Source organism: Vulpes lagopus, chromosome 7 (genome assembly GCF_018345385.1).
Source record: "Vulpes lagopus strain Blue_001 chromosome 7, ASM1834538v1, whole genome shotgun sequence".
Taxonomy (NCBI): domain Eukaryota; kingdom Metazoa; phylum Chordata; class Mammalia; order Carnivora; family Canidae; genus Vulpes; species Vulpes lagopus.
This window is the reverse complement of record NC_054830.1, coordinates 81,542,908-81,559,374: the sequence shown is the minus strand read 5'-3', so window position 1 is coordinate 81,559,374 and position 16,467 is coordinate 81,542,908. Positions and strand designations below refer to the sequence as shown.

Sequence of the window (16,467 nt, the reverse complement as noted above, 5' to 3'; positions counted from 1 at the left end):
AAAATTGACTGACTGAAAAAAATACATGCTTGTTATTTAAAAATTATAAACCATACAAAAGAATACAAAGAAAAATGCAACATATCACTGAGAGTCTCACCACTCACAAATGGTCAGTAGTAACATTTGGTGAGCATAATGCATTGGGGTGGGAGCAGGGAGTGAAGAGAAAGGTATGTAAAAAGAGAGTCAGAATAATTATACAAGAATGGGACATGCTACAGAAGCTTTTTTTAAATACAAAACATACAAAACATACTTTCACTTGAATTGAGGGAAAAGCAACTCAAGTGAAAACAAAAGAATGCTAAACTGCAGCTAAATATTTCTTCACCTCAAAAAATATTCATTCCTAAAAGACCCCTCTCAAGTTAAAAGCAATTTTGATTAAGAGGTTGGAGCAGGGACCCCTGGGTGGCTCAGTGGTTGAGCATCTGCCTTTGGCTTAGGTCGTGATCCTGGGGTCCTGTGATTGAGTCCCCCATTGGGTTCCCCGCAGGGAGCCTGCTTCTCCCTCCGCCTGTCTCTGCCTCTCTCATGACTAAATAAACAAAATCTTTAAAAAAAAAAAAAAAAAAGAAAAGAAAAGAAGAGGTTGGTAGTAGAATTTGTATCCTTAGGTGTCAATTTTATAAGCTATTAGTTGCTCAGAACTATGAAGGAAAGTCCAAGTAGTACTTCTGCTCTCCTTCTCATCCCTCTCACCAGATTATATTGCCAATGTTGTTCTAAGTTTATAAGGATTTATATTTACATTCTGTTCTACTAAAATTCCCAGTTTAATCTTAACCTAAAGGGAATTAATGTTCACCACTCTCCCTTATTTTGATTAATCTCTTGGCTGATTGGATTTTGTCACTGTGTAGTATTTTTCTCAGAAGGGCTCATGGGTTCTGTATCCCCAAATTCATGATTGAGATCAACCACTTTGTTGGTTATGTTTTGAGGTAATATTTGTTTACCCTCAGAACTTCATAGATATTGATTGCTTTATTACTTAGATTCATGGAATGTGATGTTGAAGAAAATCCAAGATCAGACTGAATTTTTCCCCATACATGACTTGCTCTTTTTGCCTGGGTTCCTGAAGTCTTTTTATTTTATCTTCAAAGTTTAGTAACTAAATCAGTGTCTTAATGTCCATTATTCTGTATCAATTCTTCTGGCATGGGGTGTGCACTTTCCATCTGGGTATTCAGTTCTTCCTTAATTTCAGGGAAAGCTTTTCTGTATTTCATACCTTAGTATCTTTTCCTGTCCATTTTTGGAACCTCTATGTTTAGGGCTGCCAACAATCATGCTTATGGTAGCCTGTCTTTGTCCTATTAGCTTCACTCTAATTGCTTTAATGTCTTTATCTTTCCTCATCATATTTACTTTCAGGATCTCAAAGCCTTTCCTACAAATCACTTTGATTTCCAGCCGTATCTATTCTGTGTCATTATTGCTAGTCAGTTGCATCTGTAATGGTATTGTTTTGGTCCTTTACTATTTTTCCTTAGTTCTGCAATCTCCCTTTTCATCTCATTATGTTGTTTTATCATCTTTGAGTCCTTGTTCTCTGAATTTCATACTATTCTTAAGGCCTTCCATAACAGGAAGAACTTGCCGGCAATCTTTTTATTCCTTTGGTTGTTTTCTTCTAGATTGGGTTCCTCCTTTATTTTTTGCATCCTGTCTTCCTTGTTCCTTTCCCATCCCTCCCTCCCTCCCTCCTTTATCCTATCCCCCCTTTACTTCCTTCCTACCTCTATCTTGGCTGTGATCTGAATGCCTAAAGGCCATGCCATTGTCTTTCCATTTACAATAATCTACCAGGGCTCACAGTCAGCATACCTCTCCTTGCTCTGGTGTGTAGGTCCTTTGCCCCTTCCCATCTGGACCAGTTTACCCTCCCCCTGGGAGCTGTGGTTTGAAAGCTAGCTCTTGCTTTCAAACTCACCCACCCAATTTCTGCGCCCTGAGGGTGGTTTGGCTGGGGCTACCTGCACTTAGGCTCCTCTGAGACCCTCTTAGATATCTTGGTCCAGCCGGGAGGTGGGGTATATCCCAAATTGCAGATTTTGGGTTCTTCCCCCAACCTCACCGCCATACTCTGGAGGTGGCCAAGCCAAGGCAGCTTTTCTTGCCTCTCCGGAGGTCTCATAGAGGAACACAGGGGCTTCTACTTACAAAGGCTTTTCCCCAGACTTTTCTTAAGGCTACCTGCTCACACAATAATCCATTTTCCTCAGATTACAGGATATTAGTGAGAGTTGTTGGTACTTTGTTGACTCATCTTTCTTTTCTCAATGCTCCTTTTGGGCATGGGATTAGGAGACATGCCATTCACTTGTTGCACTATTATCTTGTTACTTTCCTTGGCTATCACATTTTAAGGTTTATACAAAAACTTTGCTTATTTGGTTGGACTTGAGTTGGTAGCAGCATTTTTGTTTTGGTTTGGGCTTTTGTTCATTTTGTTAGTGCGGGGCGGGGGGGTGGATATGGAGTAGAGTGATTATGTGATGGCTTCACTTTGCCTCCTAACCCAGAGAACCCACTCTTGCCTTGTCCATACTTCTTCCCTCAGATCCCTCCTTTGGGTAAGACCCTAGCAGCCCCTAGCAGTACTTTCGAATCTCTGGAGTGAAACAGGGGCCCATAGGACTAGGCCTTAGTACAAAGTGGGTGTTCAGTCCATGGTAAAGGAATGAGCAGGAGGCAGCAACAAAGGGACCTCAAATGCTTCACAAGAGAGAATCCCGGCAGGGCACAGCTTGAACCAAGGCACAGAAGTAGGACAGACAGGAACAATGACTGGGGAATGGGAGAGAGGGGCAGGTAAGGGGTATTTCTAGCTGGAGGAATGCCAGCTGAACGTGCAGAAGGAGAAAACCTGGAGATTAGGGCAGGTATGGCCTAGGCACGCAGTCTGGTCTCCCCAGGTGTGACCAAAACACTTAGCTCTTGGACTCTCAGGGAATACAAGTAGGGAAGCCTAGTTCCTATCTCTCATCTCAGCCCTTACCCAGGCAACTTCTCCACCCCACTTAGACTGTTCTTGTGTCCCAAGGGTGCTCTTGCTCTCGTCCCTATAGCCACAGGTAAGGCTTTAGCCATGGCCACACTAGATACCTTCTTCACAGGCTACACACTAACATACCCATGGATGTACCCCTGGTCACCTCATCACACAAAAACAACTTTGTGGTTGTATGCCATCACCACAAACTTGCAGATGATGGCACAGTGACACATGATATTGAGAGTACACTTTGCACACAGCTGCACACTCTCTGGCCGCCCCCTGTCTGGCTCCCCTCTCTGGGACCTTTGCCTCTGATTCTCCTGAGAGCTCATTCTGCCCCCTGGTGGCCACTCCCTTAGCCATTGCCCTTCTGGAAGGACCCTAATTATCCACTCTCCTTGAAGACCTGGTTTCTGCCCAAAGAAGCTTCCAGCCTTAAACAGCCTCTCCCCTCAGATTGGCACTGTCAAACCAGAGCTCCTCAGATCCACTGGCCCATAGATCTACTTTCCCATCAGACCAGCACTGTTAGGCAAGGCCTTCTCAAATAGGGTGACCAAAAGTCCCAGTTTGCCTGGGCCTGAGGGATTTCCCAGGACTTGAAATATTCAGTGCTAAAAATGAGAAAATCCCAGGCAAACCAGGACTAATGATCCTGTTCTCAGACCTGTGTGCCTTCAGAGTGGTCTCTCCTCAGATTGGACCCTCCAGATGCTTCCTCAACCAGTCTACCCCCTCAGATTGGCCCTTCCAACCAAGATCTCTATAGCAGCATGTACCAGACCTGCCTCCCCTCAGACTAATCCTATTACACTGACCTACTCACCTTCAGCTTAGCCATTCCCCCACTGGAGTGCCTCTGTCAGAAAAGTTCTCTTCCAGCTTCTCCTCATGCTGGCTCCATCAGACTCCCCTCCTTGGACCCCCTTCCCCTCTGCCCTCCTCTGAGGATAGGGAAAGGTATGAGGATTACACCCCAATCTTTTCTGCCCCCAAGCACTCTGTTCTTTCCATGTAAGATGAATTTTCCCAGAGTCCCAGAGGGAATTAATGAGCTCACAGGGCTCTGGGGAGTTCACAGGGGCAGAGGCTGCCCCAGAGGGATTCCTGCCCACTCTCTCTCATCCACGTTCCTCTCCTGGCTGGCTACTGGAAGGCAGATGTGGGGTGTATCAGCTATCTGCCGCCTGCCCCGGAGCAGAAATGAAGGGCAGGCAGGTGGCCGAGAGGGGGCAGCAGAAGCCAGGACAGTCCCCAGCTCAGGCCATAGAGGCACAGTGGCCACAGGCTGGGGTCTGGACCAGGGCAGGAACACAAAGAAGGAGGCAAAGAGAGGGAAGAGCTGACAGAGTCAGGGAAGAGGAACAGAGACACAGAGATGGGGTGGAGATACATGCAGAGACAGAGAGACAGACACAGAGACAGGACGGAGAACAGAGAGACAAAGACAGGGATGGAGACAGCGACAGGAGTTAGAAACATACACAGAGAAACATGGGATAGGAACCAGGACAAAGTTATTCAGAGAGAGGAATGGGACAGAGACTAATGGAAGTGGGTTCAGTGAGAAGAGGATGGGGGCAGAGACAAGTTAGCCTTATAGGAATGGGCATACCGAAAGGTCCCTGTCTCCACTGCCCGGTGGGGGAGCAAAGAGAACTAGTGAGCTGAAAGACTGAGCCACCATACACATTGGGCCTGGGATCCAAGCATCCCCTGACAGCCCTCCTCCACCGTTTTAATTCTGTGGGATCTGATTTAGCTTTAAGAATTGATAACTATACTTACCCCAGCTCCCCTGAGCCACCATGGGAAATAATGACGTGGAGGGACAATACTTGGGAGGCAGCAGCAGACAGCACGCCAAGACCCTCCAGAACGAGCAGCCTGTGTGAGGTTGAGGGCCAAGACTCCCAAAGAGAAATGACCATGCCTAGGCCAAGGGCCGTCAGAGGCAACAACACTGACCCCCCAACCATCTTGGCACTTAGGACAGGGCTGGATTTCTCCTTAAGGTTGGGGGCAGGGAGATGCCCAGTCTTCTCCACTGGCCTCTGAGGCACAAGTAGGACACCTCCTTTCTCTCTCTTCCCCAGACCCTACATGATTGCTTTCCCGTGTTGCTAATGGAGGCCAGATTGCTGATGCCCGAGCCCTGGGTGGGCAATGGGTGGGTCAGGGCTGACCAAGGCTCTCAAGGCAGGAAGGCAGCACAGGCCAAAGACCTCTGAACTTTAGCCCTACTACTGCAAGGACAGGGAAGGGGAAGGCTCAGACCCATCCCAGGAATACAATGTCCTTGGCAAGACTTGGTGCCCCCTGCTCCCTCCACTCCTGCTGAACCTGGAATACAGGTTGAGGCTCAAGCTACATCTCACAGAAACCAGACAAACAGGTAAATCAGGGGTCCACAGTACAGAGGAGCTCCACAGCCACTTCTCTCACTGGGAGCCTCTTCCTGTGAATGAGGAGTCATGCATTCCCATAGCTGAGGCTACTCAGCTTGGAAAGCCACAGGCCCCTCTACTCTGACATCAGGCCTTCGTTTTCCATGAGATCTCCCACCTGGAACACCCTTCTCCTCCTGTAGAGCCTGGCCTGGAAGAAAGTCAGTCACCTTCACTCTGAGCCCCTTACCCAGACCCAAGCCCTGTCCAGGCCTAGCACATCAGTGCTTGAGGCAACATGGATCCTCCCCCCAGGGGCACGAGCTCCCAGGGCAGGCCTGGTGAGACCGGCAAGGAATGTTCATTTTCTGACCCTGGTCTGAAGAAGAGGGTTTGAATTGGGGGGGGGGGGGGGGGAGGTGTAACATCATAGGATTAGTGGCTTAGCACACAGCACCTGCTGTGGGGAGTGTGTACACAAGTCAGTGCATTCTCTTCCCAGCCACCCAGAGCAAGTCTAAGCCTGGCTCCCCAAGTTGGGGCTCTGGGATGATCCTTTGCTCTTACCCTCAGGCTGGAGGCACCTGCCAACGTGGCCCCAGCCCTAGGTAACCTCAGCTAAGGAACTACAGTGGGCATCCCACTGTAGTGGAAGCTACACTGGCTTCTACAAGGGGCTGGACTTGAGCAGGCATGGGGCAGCCACAGGTCCCTCCTCTGAGGAGAAATCAAAGGGACCTTAGAATCCCAGGTTGAGGACTGGAAGGGTGTAGGCAGGGTACACAACTGGACCAAAGACTGGGCACTTTGTAAAACCAAAACCTACTCGTCTTCCGCTCACACTGAGTCCTGACTGTAATCTAACCCTGGGGTAAATCCTGCACCCTACGTTCCCAGTCCTGAAGCCCAGGTCCAATTCCCAGTCACATTCCAAGTGGCCTCCTTCAGGCACCCTCCCGCCCTGCCCAGGCCCAGTGCGTTCTGCACTCTGAGCCTAAGAGCCTAGCTGAGCCCCAGGCCTGACCTGCTAGAGCCCCCTGAACTATGTCTCCTGGATGATAGGGATGACAACACCCCCCTGCCCCAAGGACGAAGTTTGGCCTCCTCACCTTGCATCTCTGCTTCAATGGGTAAAGCCTAGGGTTTTTTGGAAGGCAGCTCTGGAGATGACCCTTGACAAGCCTTTTCCCTGTCAGGATTCAGCAGCCTCCAGGACTGACTGGACATCCTCATGTGGGACCTGCTGCACTGGGACCCCTCATTCCCCCACAACTCTGACCCTGGCCTCCAGGGAGCCTTATCCTCCAAAGAAGCAGAAGGCCCCAGCCCCAGACACATCTGCCTGAGTGCTCTCCTGCCTCTCCCCATCTATATGGAAAGAACGGTCTCTCTCCAACTAGAATGTCTTCCCTCCTCCAGGTCTAGAAAGGGAGGGATCCTTAGAAGAAGGATACCCTCCCAAAGTGGGTCTGTTCCAAGGACTCATGAAATGGTGACGTTTAATGAGAACCCCCCGCCCTCCCACCCCTGTATATACATCTATAAAAAATTCAAATACAGCAAGTTACCATTGAGTCAGACTAGAAGGGATGATAGGGCATTAAATACTGTGGGGTGGGAGCAGGGAAAGGGGAAGGTCGTACAAAATGGGCACAGGTAGGGGAGTGAGAAGTGTGGGCACTGGGGGGAGGGGGATGGCTGGGCCCCCCCAGCATCAGGAGCTTATAATCTGATGGTGGCAACAGAGACCCTGGGACAAACAGGAGGCTGGGGCAGGAGGAGAAATTATGGATGTGAGGCGTTCCCCTCAGACCCCCCCAAGGGCTCCTGGGAGTCGCTGGCATTGGAGGGTCCAGCCCGAGGGGCCAGGGTGGGGGTGGGGGGTCTTTGGTGGGTGGGTTTGCGGCAGGGTCCTCCTCTCCTGGGGGAGGGAGAAGGACCAGCGTGATGTGGCAGGGAGAGGGGGTGGCAGGCCCGGGCCTGCCGGGGTCTCTACAAATTATGTTTGAAGAGAATGCAGAAGGTCCTCCTGCCCGTGTGCAAAATAGAAACTGGGGTCTGCGGGCTCAGCTCCGGCCTCCTGCTCCTCTGCAGGTGCGCTGGCATGTCCTCACGGGATGCCGGGCTCTGGGGAAACAGGGCAGGGGGCCGTGAGGGATGAGGGTGGGATGGGAGTCCCCTCAGGGTCCCCTCTGCCACCCAGCCCCACACTTACCAGATCAGGAGACTGTTGGCAGTGGCAGCAGCAGCAGCCAGGGCCAGAGTTACAGGGACATGGATCAAGAAGGGTGCTGAGGGTCTTCCGCCACTGCCCAGCTCCCCAGGGTCACAGATCTTCGTGGTGGGTGGGGGTGCCAGTGAGCTGGTGGTGCTGGTCGTGGTCTCTGGGGAACATGGGGGGAACTCAGGGCAGGGCCAGGTCTGCAGCCCAACCCAGATCTGGGGGGTCGAGGCACATTGTTCCTGCTCCCTGTATTAGACCCGTGCTGCCTCTCCCATCAGACAACCCCTGCTTCCTCTCTCAAACATGTCCTGCCTCACCCATCAGGCTGACCCTGCTTCCCCAGGGCTCAGAGATGACTCCTCCACCCAATGGTCCCCCACCAAGAATGTCCAGAGAGCAAGGACCAGTAACAGCTCAGGCAGGACAGACAGATAGGAGTGTGGCAGCCACAGCATGCCTCGGGCAGAGGCTCTATGGCTCTAAGTCCTGGGAGGAGTTGGAAGGTGCTAGACAGAGCCTAGTCCACTGAGAGAACAGGGGGCGGGGCAGAGGGGGGGCTCACCCGGGGCCTGGGCCTCAGTGGTGAGGTGTCGTGGCTCCTCAGTCCAGGGCGTGGCATGAGCAGCCACACTCCAGTCACTCCACGTCCCAATCTCATAGTCCTTGGCCGCCACCTGGATGATGTACTCCTTCCCAGCATAGGCATCTGTGATGGTGTGTGTTGTGCCATCTGACAGTTCTACCTGCAGCCAGACCATGGGATGGGGGTAGGGGGTCCTGGGGGTCAGGGGAGTGAGGCACCCCCAGAGGAACTGAGAATACTTCAGGGGAGAGAAGAATGAAGAACCCCCCTGGAGGAAAAAAGGACTTCCCTGGGGGAGAAAGAGGATAGTGAGAAAATTCCTGAAGGAGCATAAAGACATCTCAGGGAGGAGACACTGAGGGAGGAAAGAGGATCCTGAAGGAGAGTAAGAAAACCTTTAAGGAGAATGGGAGCACCCCCCAGGAGAGCAGGAGGAGGACTTTGCTCTCAACTGTCATCCCCGCACCCTCACAGCCCCCAGCAGGAGCCCACTTCCCTGCCTGGAAGTGACAAGAGTAACAGGGAAAGAGAGATGATGGTGATGTGCTGTCCTTTCCCATCAAGCAGGAGTTTAGAGGGAAGGTTATAAACACAGACATGGAGTCCAAGTTTTAGCTCCATCCCCTCCCAGCCAGGTGACCAAGTTACTTAACCTCCATGTCTTGCCATCCTGATCTGTAAAATGGCATCAGTGACCTATCTCACAGGAGGATAATGAAGACCCTGGCACATGGTAAGCACCAAACACACGTCAGCCAGCTCTGTCATTATCATGGGTTCTAGCTCAGAGCCTGGCTTCCCAGGTGCCCCATGCACCCATGAACCTGGCCCCAAGAAGGCCTCAGGATGGTTATCACCCTGCCTGAAGCAGAAGGGGCTGGAGGTGGCGGCAGCTCCCAAGCAGCAGGACAGCTGCACCATTTCCTCCTGGAGGCATCGCCACCCCCACCCCCCCCACCAGACCAGCCCTATTCTGCTGGTCTTCCCCCACCCTTCAGGCTGGCTTGCCCATCCGGCGCCCCTCCCAGTCCCAGGCTGGGCTCTGGTTCATCTCAGCGGCACCCGCCGCCTCATTAAGCCTCCTCGTAAACAGGGGCAGCCGGCAGGGGCGGAAGAGGGGGCTGCTCTGGGCCACGTCTGGCTTCAGGGCTTTTTTGGTCCCTGTTCCAATCTTCCTTCCCGGAAAACTGGGGTCTGGGTTACCTACTTGACAGGCTGTATGTGCACATGTGTATTCATGTGTGTGAAGGTGGGTCTAAGTAGAGCAGGAAGCCCTTCCAACAACTCCCCCTCCCACCCCCATCTGTGGCTCCTGAGGCAGGAGACAACTGGTAAAGGTCAGGGTCAGGGTGAAAGTCATTTGGGGACCAGACCTGGGCTCAGTAAGTCCTACTCCCAGCCCAGGAAGATCGGTGGACTCCACAGACTCTCCTCCCCTGGAGTTGGGGCCCAGTTCCTCTTGGTACTCTACACCCTTTTGCCCTCCAAAGACCCCCTCGGGCTAAGTAGAGAGGGACAGAGCTATGGAGAGCAGATCAAATTACTACCTCATTGGTGGGCTTATGGTGGGCACCATACACTTCCAGGAATATGGCCCAGGAACCCAATGCTTTCCTGGCAGCCACATCTCCTACACTTGGGCCCTTCTTGCTGGTTGTGACTGATCCCTTAATCCACACCCTTAAGAGAACTGCTCCTCAATTGGCAGGAATTCTCTAGTAGCTGGCATTTGCCTAGCCTCAGAGTCCTCTATGCAGTCTGCTGTAGCAAATGTCCGTCATACCCTCCAGCCTCCCTGCTGAGTTAGGGCCAGAGGAGAAGATGCAGGGAACCCATGCTGGGTCCCAGCACTTGTCCCACCTTGTCCATGCTGAGAGAGCTCCTGCCAGACCCCATGGTGCCCATTCTTGTAAATCTTGGCCTGTAGCTCTCCTTTCCTCTGGAAAACCCACGTGATGTTTTTCTCTGCTCTCCCCTCCCTACCCTCTCCCAATCATTCACCTGCTTCTCTCCAATATAAAGTATCAGGGAGAGTAAATTCTATGTAGGGCGAAAGTCATGTTCAAAAGAGCCATAAATCTAGCCAACTGCAATGCCAATGAGATATGGAATAGGGCAAGCACGTGCCACATGTCATACATGTTCTTACCACAGAGTCCTCCTACTTTGTTCTGCCCTCATCAGTGTGGGGGTCAGTTCTGTAGTGCATGGTCTTGGCATGTCAGTCAGATGCATGTATGGAGTGTGGTTCCTGCTGGGGACCACGTGTATGTGTACATGCTCCCGTGTGTGGCGGGCGGTGTGCCAGGTCCACTGTGAGGCGTGTGCGCTGCGATGCGCAGGGCTGCTGCCTGTAGCTCGTTAGCAGGGGAGGGGGGCTTGTGAAACTAGACCCTGGTTATTAGCAATGCATTAGGCGCGGGCAGCTGGCCAGGCAGGAGGGACTCCGGACTCTGTCAGAGAACATGTGAGCAGCCTTTGTGGGGGCCAGGCCTACAAACCGGACAGGCACCCTGGAATCAAATTACACACTTTAAAGGCTAACTGGAAGGGAGGCATAAGGAGATGGGGCTGGAGCCTGTGGGTGGATTGACCCCTGGGTACCAGCCTGGGTTAGCCTGTGAAGCACCCTTCATAGCCCCAGTCCTAGCCCACAGAACTCACGGGCTAAAAAGCATGCCTACACTCTGTAGCCCAGGGCTATAAAGGAGAGAGAACATTGAGTCTGCCCCAACCTGCTGGCTGCTCCTCAGAGCTACTGTAGTGTGATCAACATGCCAGACCACAGCCTGACCCCATACCAGCCCTTATCTATCCACCGCTTCATTCTCAGCCTATGTTACCTTGTGACTTGTGACCCTGAGCTGACCCCCAGGTTACATCTGACTTTGGAGCCCTGACACTAGTCATGGCCTGAACTCATACCCTGGAACAAGTTTGACTCTGTAGCCTGATTTCGATCCCTTGAGACCTTGAGACTATGGGGAACGTCCTGTCCCTTGGGTCCAGCACAGGCCCACAGCCTGGGCCAGAGTCTAAGACGGAGATGCCTGATCAGGACAGAGCCAGAGTTAAGGGAAGAAAAATACCACCTGCCCCGCCTGCCACCTCTCTTCTAGGATTTTTCCTCATTACCCTGGGAGCCACAAAAACAGATGGTCCCATCACATATGGAGGTCACGGGGAACCCTTTAGGGCTTCAGAGTAAGATACCTTCCTCAGCCCCATCCACCCAGGCCCATCTGATCCTCTAGGCTTCACCCTGGAACAGCTACCAGCTGATATGGGTGCTATGGATACCTCCCATGCCACGTGGCTCTGATGCAAGCACTTGGGATGTAGGCAGGGCCAGGCACTCACATGCTGCCACTGGTCCAGGATGAGGGGTCGGTAGCGCAGAAAGAACTTGAGAGGAAAGGACTCGGGGTCAGGCCAGGTCGAAGGGGTCTGCCAAGTCACCTCTAGCCGGCGAGGGTTGCTGGGTACTGGTCGGGCTACCACATTTTCTGGAGGGTCAGGCTTCACTGTTAAGGAGACACAGCCTCATTACTTCACTAATCTCTGGGAACAGCCCCAGTTTATCAACCCCAGTCACCATATCCACCATCTCACATCGCCAACCACTGTGATAACTGTCACAATTGCCACCCCTCTTCTCTGTTGTCAATTCTGGCAACTACCATTAACAACCGTCTGATTATTTCCACCTCTCACATCCCCGTCACCACCAAGGACTGTTGCCACAGTCACGGTCACCAGCTCAGGATAGTGGTAGCCCAAATTTCATCCCATCATCCCAACCCCATGCTCATCATGACCAGCATTCCAATTACCAGGTCTATATAATGGCTCCACCATTACCAGCATTACCTCCATTGTCACCTGGATCACCCCCTCCTGCACCAGCATGATACACTCCCCTCAAACTTGGCTTTTCACCTCAACTCTTCCATTTCCAAACTGAGACACACTCTCCCCTGGAAGAGTCTGGGTTTGAAGCTGCTCTGTGGGTCAAGGTTAAAAGATAGTCCACAGGTGCGGCAGATCTGAGTTGGAGGCAGGCTGAAGACCTGATGGGAATCTAAGGGCCCATCTCATGTAGAAACAGTCTGGGGGACTCAGCCGTGGTATGGAGGGCAGACAGAGGGTCTGGCTGGGATGGGGTAGGAGCAGGCAAGGGTTCTGGCTGGGATGGGGCAAGAGCAGGCAGGGGGTCTGGCTGGGATGGGGTAGGAGGAAGGAAGGGGTCTGGCTAGGGTGGGGTAGGGGCAGGCAGAGGGTCTGGTGGAGGTGGGGGTGAGGGCGGTATCTGTCCCAGTCCTGTCTCCTGTTCTGACACCTCATTCATCACAAGCCGTAAGGAAGCCATTAGCGTGGGGGGGGGGCGGGGGGGAGGCTGCAGCTGCACAAGGGTCTGGCCCAGCCTGCCCCCATCCCCCTCCTGTGCACTCTGGGAGCCAGAGAGACGATGGAAGAGCTGTTGGAAAGGTCTCTTGGCCCCTGCAGGTAAAGGGCATTCACTCAAATGTTCACAGGTATATATATATACCATGAATATACGTGCACATGTATATATATGCCACATATATCTATGCACACATGTGAATATCCCACCAATGCTCAAATTCACCTCTGGCACACATCCACTTACATACTCCCACTGGAGTACACTGCAGGGACCACCCCCGCCCCACGCACCAATGGTGAACTCGTCGAAGGTGATAGCTGTGGCGTTGTGGCCCAGGGCATTGCTGACACTTATGGAGACCTTGTACTTGATGGTGGAGAACAGGTGCATGTAGCGGATGTGGCAGCGGTTCTTGAGGGCTGGGTCCTTCTCACAGACCATAGTTTTGGAGCCATGCCTGGGGGAAGGGTGAGGCCCAGGCACTGTTACCAACATCAAGGGTCAGGTGGGGCAGAGGTTGGGGGAAAGTCAAGCCCATGGCAGACTAGGGTCTGGACTGAGGGCATGGTGGGTGGTTCAAGGAGAGGTCAGAGGTCAGGGTTGGAACTGGGTCACAGGCAAGTCTACTCACAGCACAGTCACATTGAAGGTGTTGGGGATGTAGGTTGGGGTGGGCAGATGCCAGCTGCAGTAGAAGCCCTTGGGGTAAGTGTTGGAGCGGCAGCTGAGCACGGGCTCCCGCGGCGGCACTGGGGGGTGAGGACAGCACGGTCAGGGTATTCTTGGAGCTCGTCCCTTGCACTGGTGTGGGGACAGGTGGGCCCCAGAACCCCAGCTCTCCCCCTTCAACCCATCAGCAATGCCAGAGGTTGGGGAGGGGTGGCTGTCAGCGAGGGTCTGAGGCTTCCCAGGCTGCAGAGAGCCAGATGTTTAATTAAAGAAAAACAAGGGCTATATGAAGAGGGAGCCCCCCCCACCTGCTCAGTGGAGGTGGGGACTGTGGGGAACCGGGGGCTGTGGGCCTCAGCTCATCAATCACAGGATGGAGGTGATGTCTGGGGGAATCGGCCCCAGCCCCACATCTCCTGACATGTTGTGTCCATGCACAGAGAAAAACTGCAACAGAGGCTGAGGGCGGGATGGGGGGGTTGTCTTGACTAGGTCCTCCAGTTGCTAGAATAATCAGAGTGCACTCCCTGGAGAAGAGTCATCCTAGGCTTCCCCAAGTAGAGATTTAGACGCACAAGGACAAGCCTGGTGGTGCCACAGGAACAACAGCACTGGGTGGCTATGCATGTGTGTATCTGTATGTAGGTGTCTATAGGCACAGGTATACATGTTACATGCGTTTCTGTGACAGCAATGACCCATGATGGAATGTAGGTCCGTGTATAATGGGCATGGCTCAGAATGTGTATCCCTGTGTGACTGCATGTGTGTGCATATGCCTGTTGAGAAGAAGCTACTGTTCCCTTGGTGTATACCCCACCTAAACCCTAGCTCCCAGCTCCTCCATCACAGACTCTTTAAAGAAGCCCCTTACTTGATTAGCAGGTTAGCAGCTGTCTGCAATCTAGAATGGGGAGTCCTAGAGAGGGATAGAGACCTGCCTGGGATCACACAGCAAGTCAGAGCTGGGACTAAACCCCAGGATGGGGATACCTACTTACATGACCACACATACACACCTGGGAAGTCCTTTCTGCTATCTAACCACACTTCTTGCTGCTGTGAGTACTTAGCCCAGCTGTCCCACCCTCAGGCATTGGGTAAGGCGTGAGGACAGCCGGCTCAGGTTCCTGGAAGGAGGCAGCTTCTGTGATCTGACCCAGGCAAGGAATGTCCGTCAGTGGCTCCAGGGACACTGACACCTCCCTCCTGTGTCCCCCCCCCCGCCCCACCCCCTGCCTGACAGGTGGACAGGAAATGGGAGGGGGGCAGTTCAATAAGCCAGGGAGCTAGGGACTGTGAAAGGGGGAGTACATGTCTATGCTTGCCGAGTGGCCATGGTGACATATGGGAACTGTGGGCTTTCATCCATAGTGTACACCGGACTGTGACTGAATCTGATTGCGTGTACACAGCCAGTGTGTATGAAGTATATGTGTATCAGGGCCGAACCCCCAAGGCCCAATCTGGCTTTGCAGCAGGAGATAAGAAAGGGTCAGAAAGGCATCTGGGAAGCTTGGGTGTAAGTAGCAGCTAGAGTGGGCTACACTGTGGGCAAAGGTGGCTCCATGCCCCAGGCCTGCAGGAGAGAGCCAGAGCCCAGCTGAGCCCCCACAGGGGCAACCTGCATTCTATCCACTGCTGTCTGCCTCCCCTGGGGAGCCTTCCTGGCTCTGTGTCCATCTTGTGTCTGTTCCATGTTCATCCTGTGTGCCTCTCATATCCCTTCCCTATCTGCCCAGGGGCACAGAGGCATGGGGGTGGGGTGGGGGGTGGCCAAGGACACAGGAAGTGCCTTGTGGGGGCCTGTAGGCCAGGCCAGAGTTGGCAGCCACCCCAGGAGAAAAGGACATTCCGAGGTCGGCTGAGAAGCCTTCACTCCCCCTCCAGCCACCACCCCCCCCTTATCCCCACAGCTTCAAAGGAGAAGGGTGCTGGGGGTGGGGTGGGTACTGAAGGCTGCAGAGTCAGCTCCCTGCTGCCTGGGACTCTTTGGAGGGCAGAGCGGGCCATGGCACTGGACTCACAGCCCCCACCCCCCAGCTAGGCTCCCTACTAACCAGTCCCCTCCATTCCCTCTGACCATCTTCCCCCTCAAACCAGTTCCTCTCTGACTGGGCAGGTCATGGGGGACCAGGGGGCCAGGCAGGGCTTTGTCTGTCATCTGGCTACTCCTGCCTGGCCTTGGGCCCTGAGTAGGGAAGGGCTTGGGTTTCCTGACAGGGACCAGGTTTCTCAGAGGGAAAAGGAGGAAAGAAAAACAAAGAAAGGAAGAAAAGGAGTGACTTGCTGCAGCTGGAGCCCAGCTGAGGGGCCGGGTGGGCGGAGGTGGGGGTGCTGTGAGAGACCAAGTGCGAGGTTGTGGGACAGTGTGTGATCAGGCCTGTTGTGAGTGTGCTGCAAGATGGGGGAGAAGCTGTTTTTAAGACATTGCAATTGTGAGGCTGTGTGTTAACTCCGAGAGCCTTCGTGTCTGTGACTGAGACTCTGGGCAGTTGTGTAACTGTGCAGTTGGCTATGTGTGACTCCAGGCAGGCTGTTTGATTTCAAGACTGACTGTACGTGTATGGCTGCGGGGCTGAGGTACCCTGAGAATATGTGTAAGGTGCGCCATTGCATCTGAAACACAGTGACAGTAAGACTACATACCTGAAACACTACAGAGGAGGTGAAGCTTAAGCCTGAATATACTTTTCAAACTGTGTGTGTGGGAAAGTGCTCAGAATTCCAAGTGTGTTCACATGTATGAGCTAAACACCACATGAGAACATGTTAGAGGCTGTGTGTGAGCACAAACTCATATGCACATGTGTCAGGTCATTCTCTGGGCAAGTGGACATACTCCTGGATGCCCAGGCATTCCAAGTTGCCCCTCGTGGGGGGCTCCTAAGATGGCCAAGTGACTGTTTCAGCCTGTAGCAGGATGTCCTTGGGTCCCATGCGGGCCATGTACGCGTGTGCATGTGTGCGTTGCCCCCGCTGGCCCAGGGTTTGTTTGTTTTCCTCCTAATTGGCTTGTTTTTCCATGTCCAGCCCACCAAACCGCATGTTTTTCCTCTCATCTCGCCAGCCCGCCTGGTCTGGAGCCCCCGGCACGCACAAGGCCTGCCCGCCGGCCCAGAGAGAAGGAGGGGCAGGCTGCCCACACCCCTGGCCAGGCCAGATCAGGCTGGGTGGAGCAGGGTG

The 16,467-nt window shown here is 53.2% G+C and overlaps 1 protein-coding gene across 3 annotated transcripts in view; it reads right to left on the bottom strand.

Annotated features, from left to right (window-relative positions):
* Positions 1–5,881: 5,881 nt before the first annotated feature.
* The window catches only part of CNTFR (ciliary neurotrophic factor receptor), a 39,252-nt gene continuing 28,666 nt past the window's right edge, over positions 5,882–16,467 (bottom strand). For 2 of the 3 annotated variants that reach the window (XM_041764635.1, XM_041764636.1), the window contains 6 exons: positions 13,244–13,361; positions 12,903–13,069; positions 11,565–11,728; positions 8,184–8,364; positions 7,613–7,781; positions 5,882–7,524 (listed from right to left, as the gene is read on the bottom strand). In XM_041764635.1, the coding sequence (XP_041620569.1) occupies position 7,524; positions 7,613–7,781; positions 8,184–8,364; positions 11,565–11,728; positions 12,903–13,069; positions 13,244–13,361 (800 nt within the window). In that variant the 3' untranslated portion in view covers positions 5,882–7,523. The remainder of the gene's footprint in view (positions 7,525–7,612; positions 7,782–8,183; positions 8,365–11,564; positions 11,729–12,902; positions 13,070–13,243; positions 13,362–16,467) is intronic. The other variant, XM_041764633.1, reaches the window with a different exon arrangement.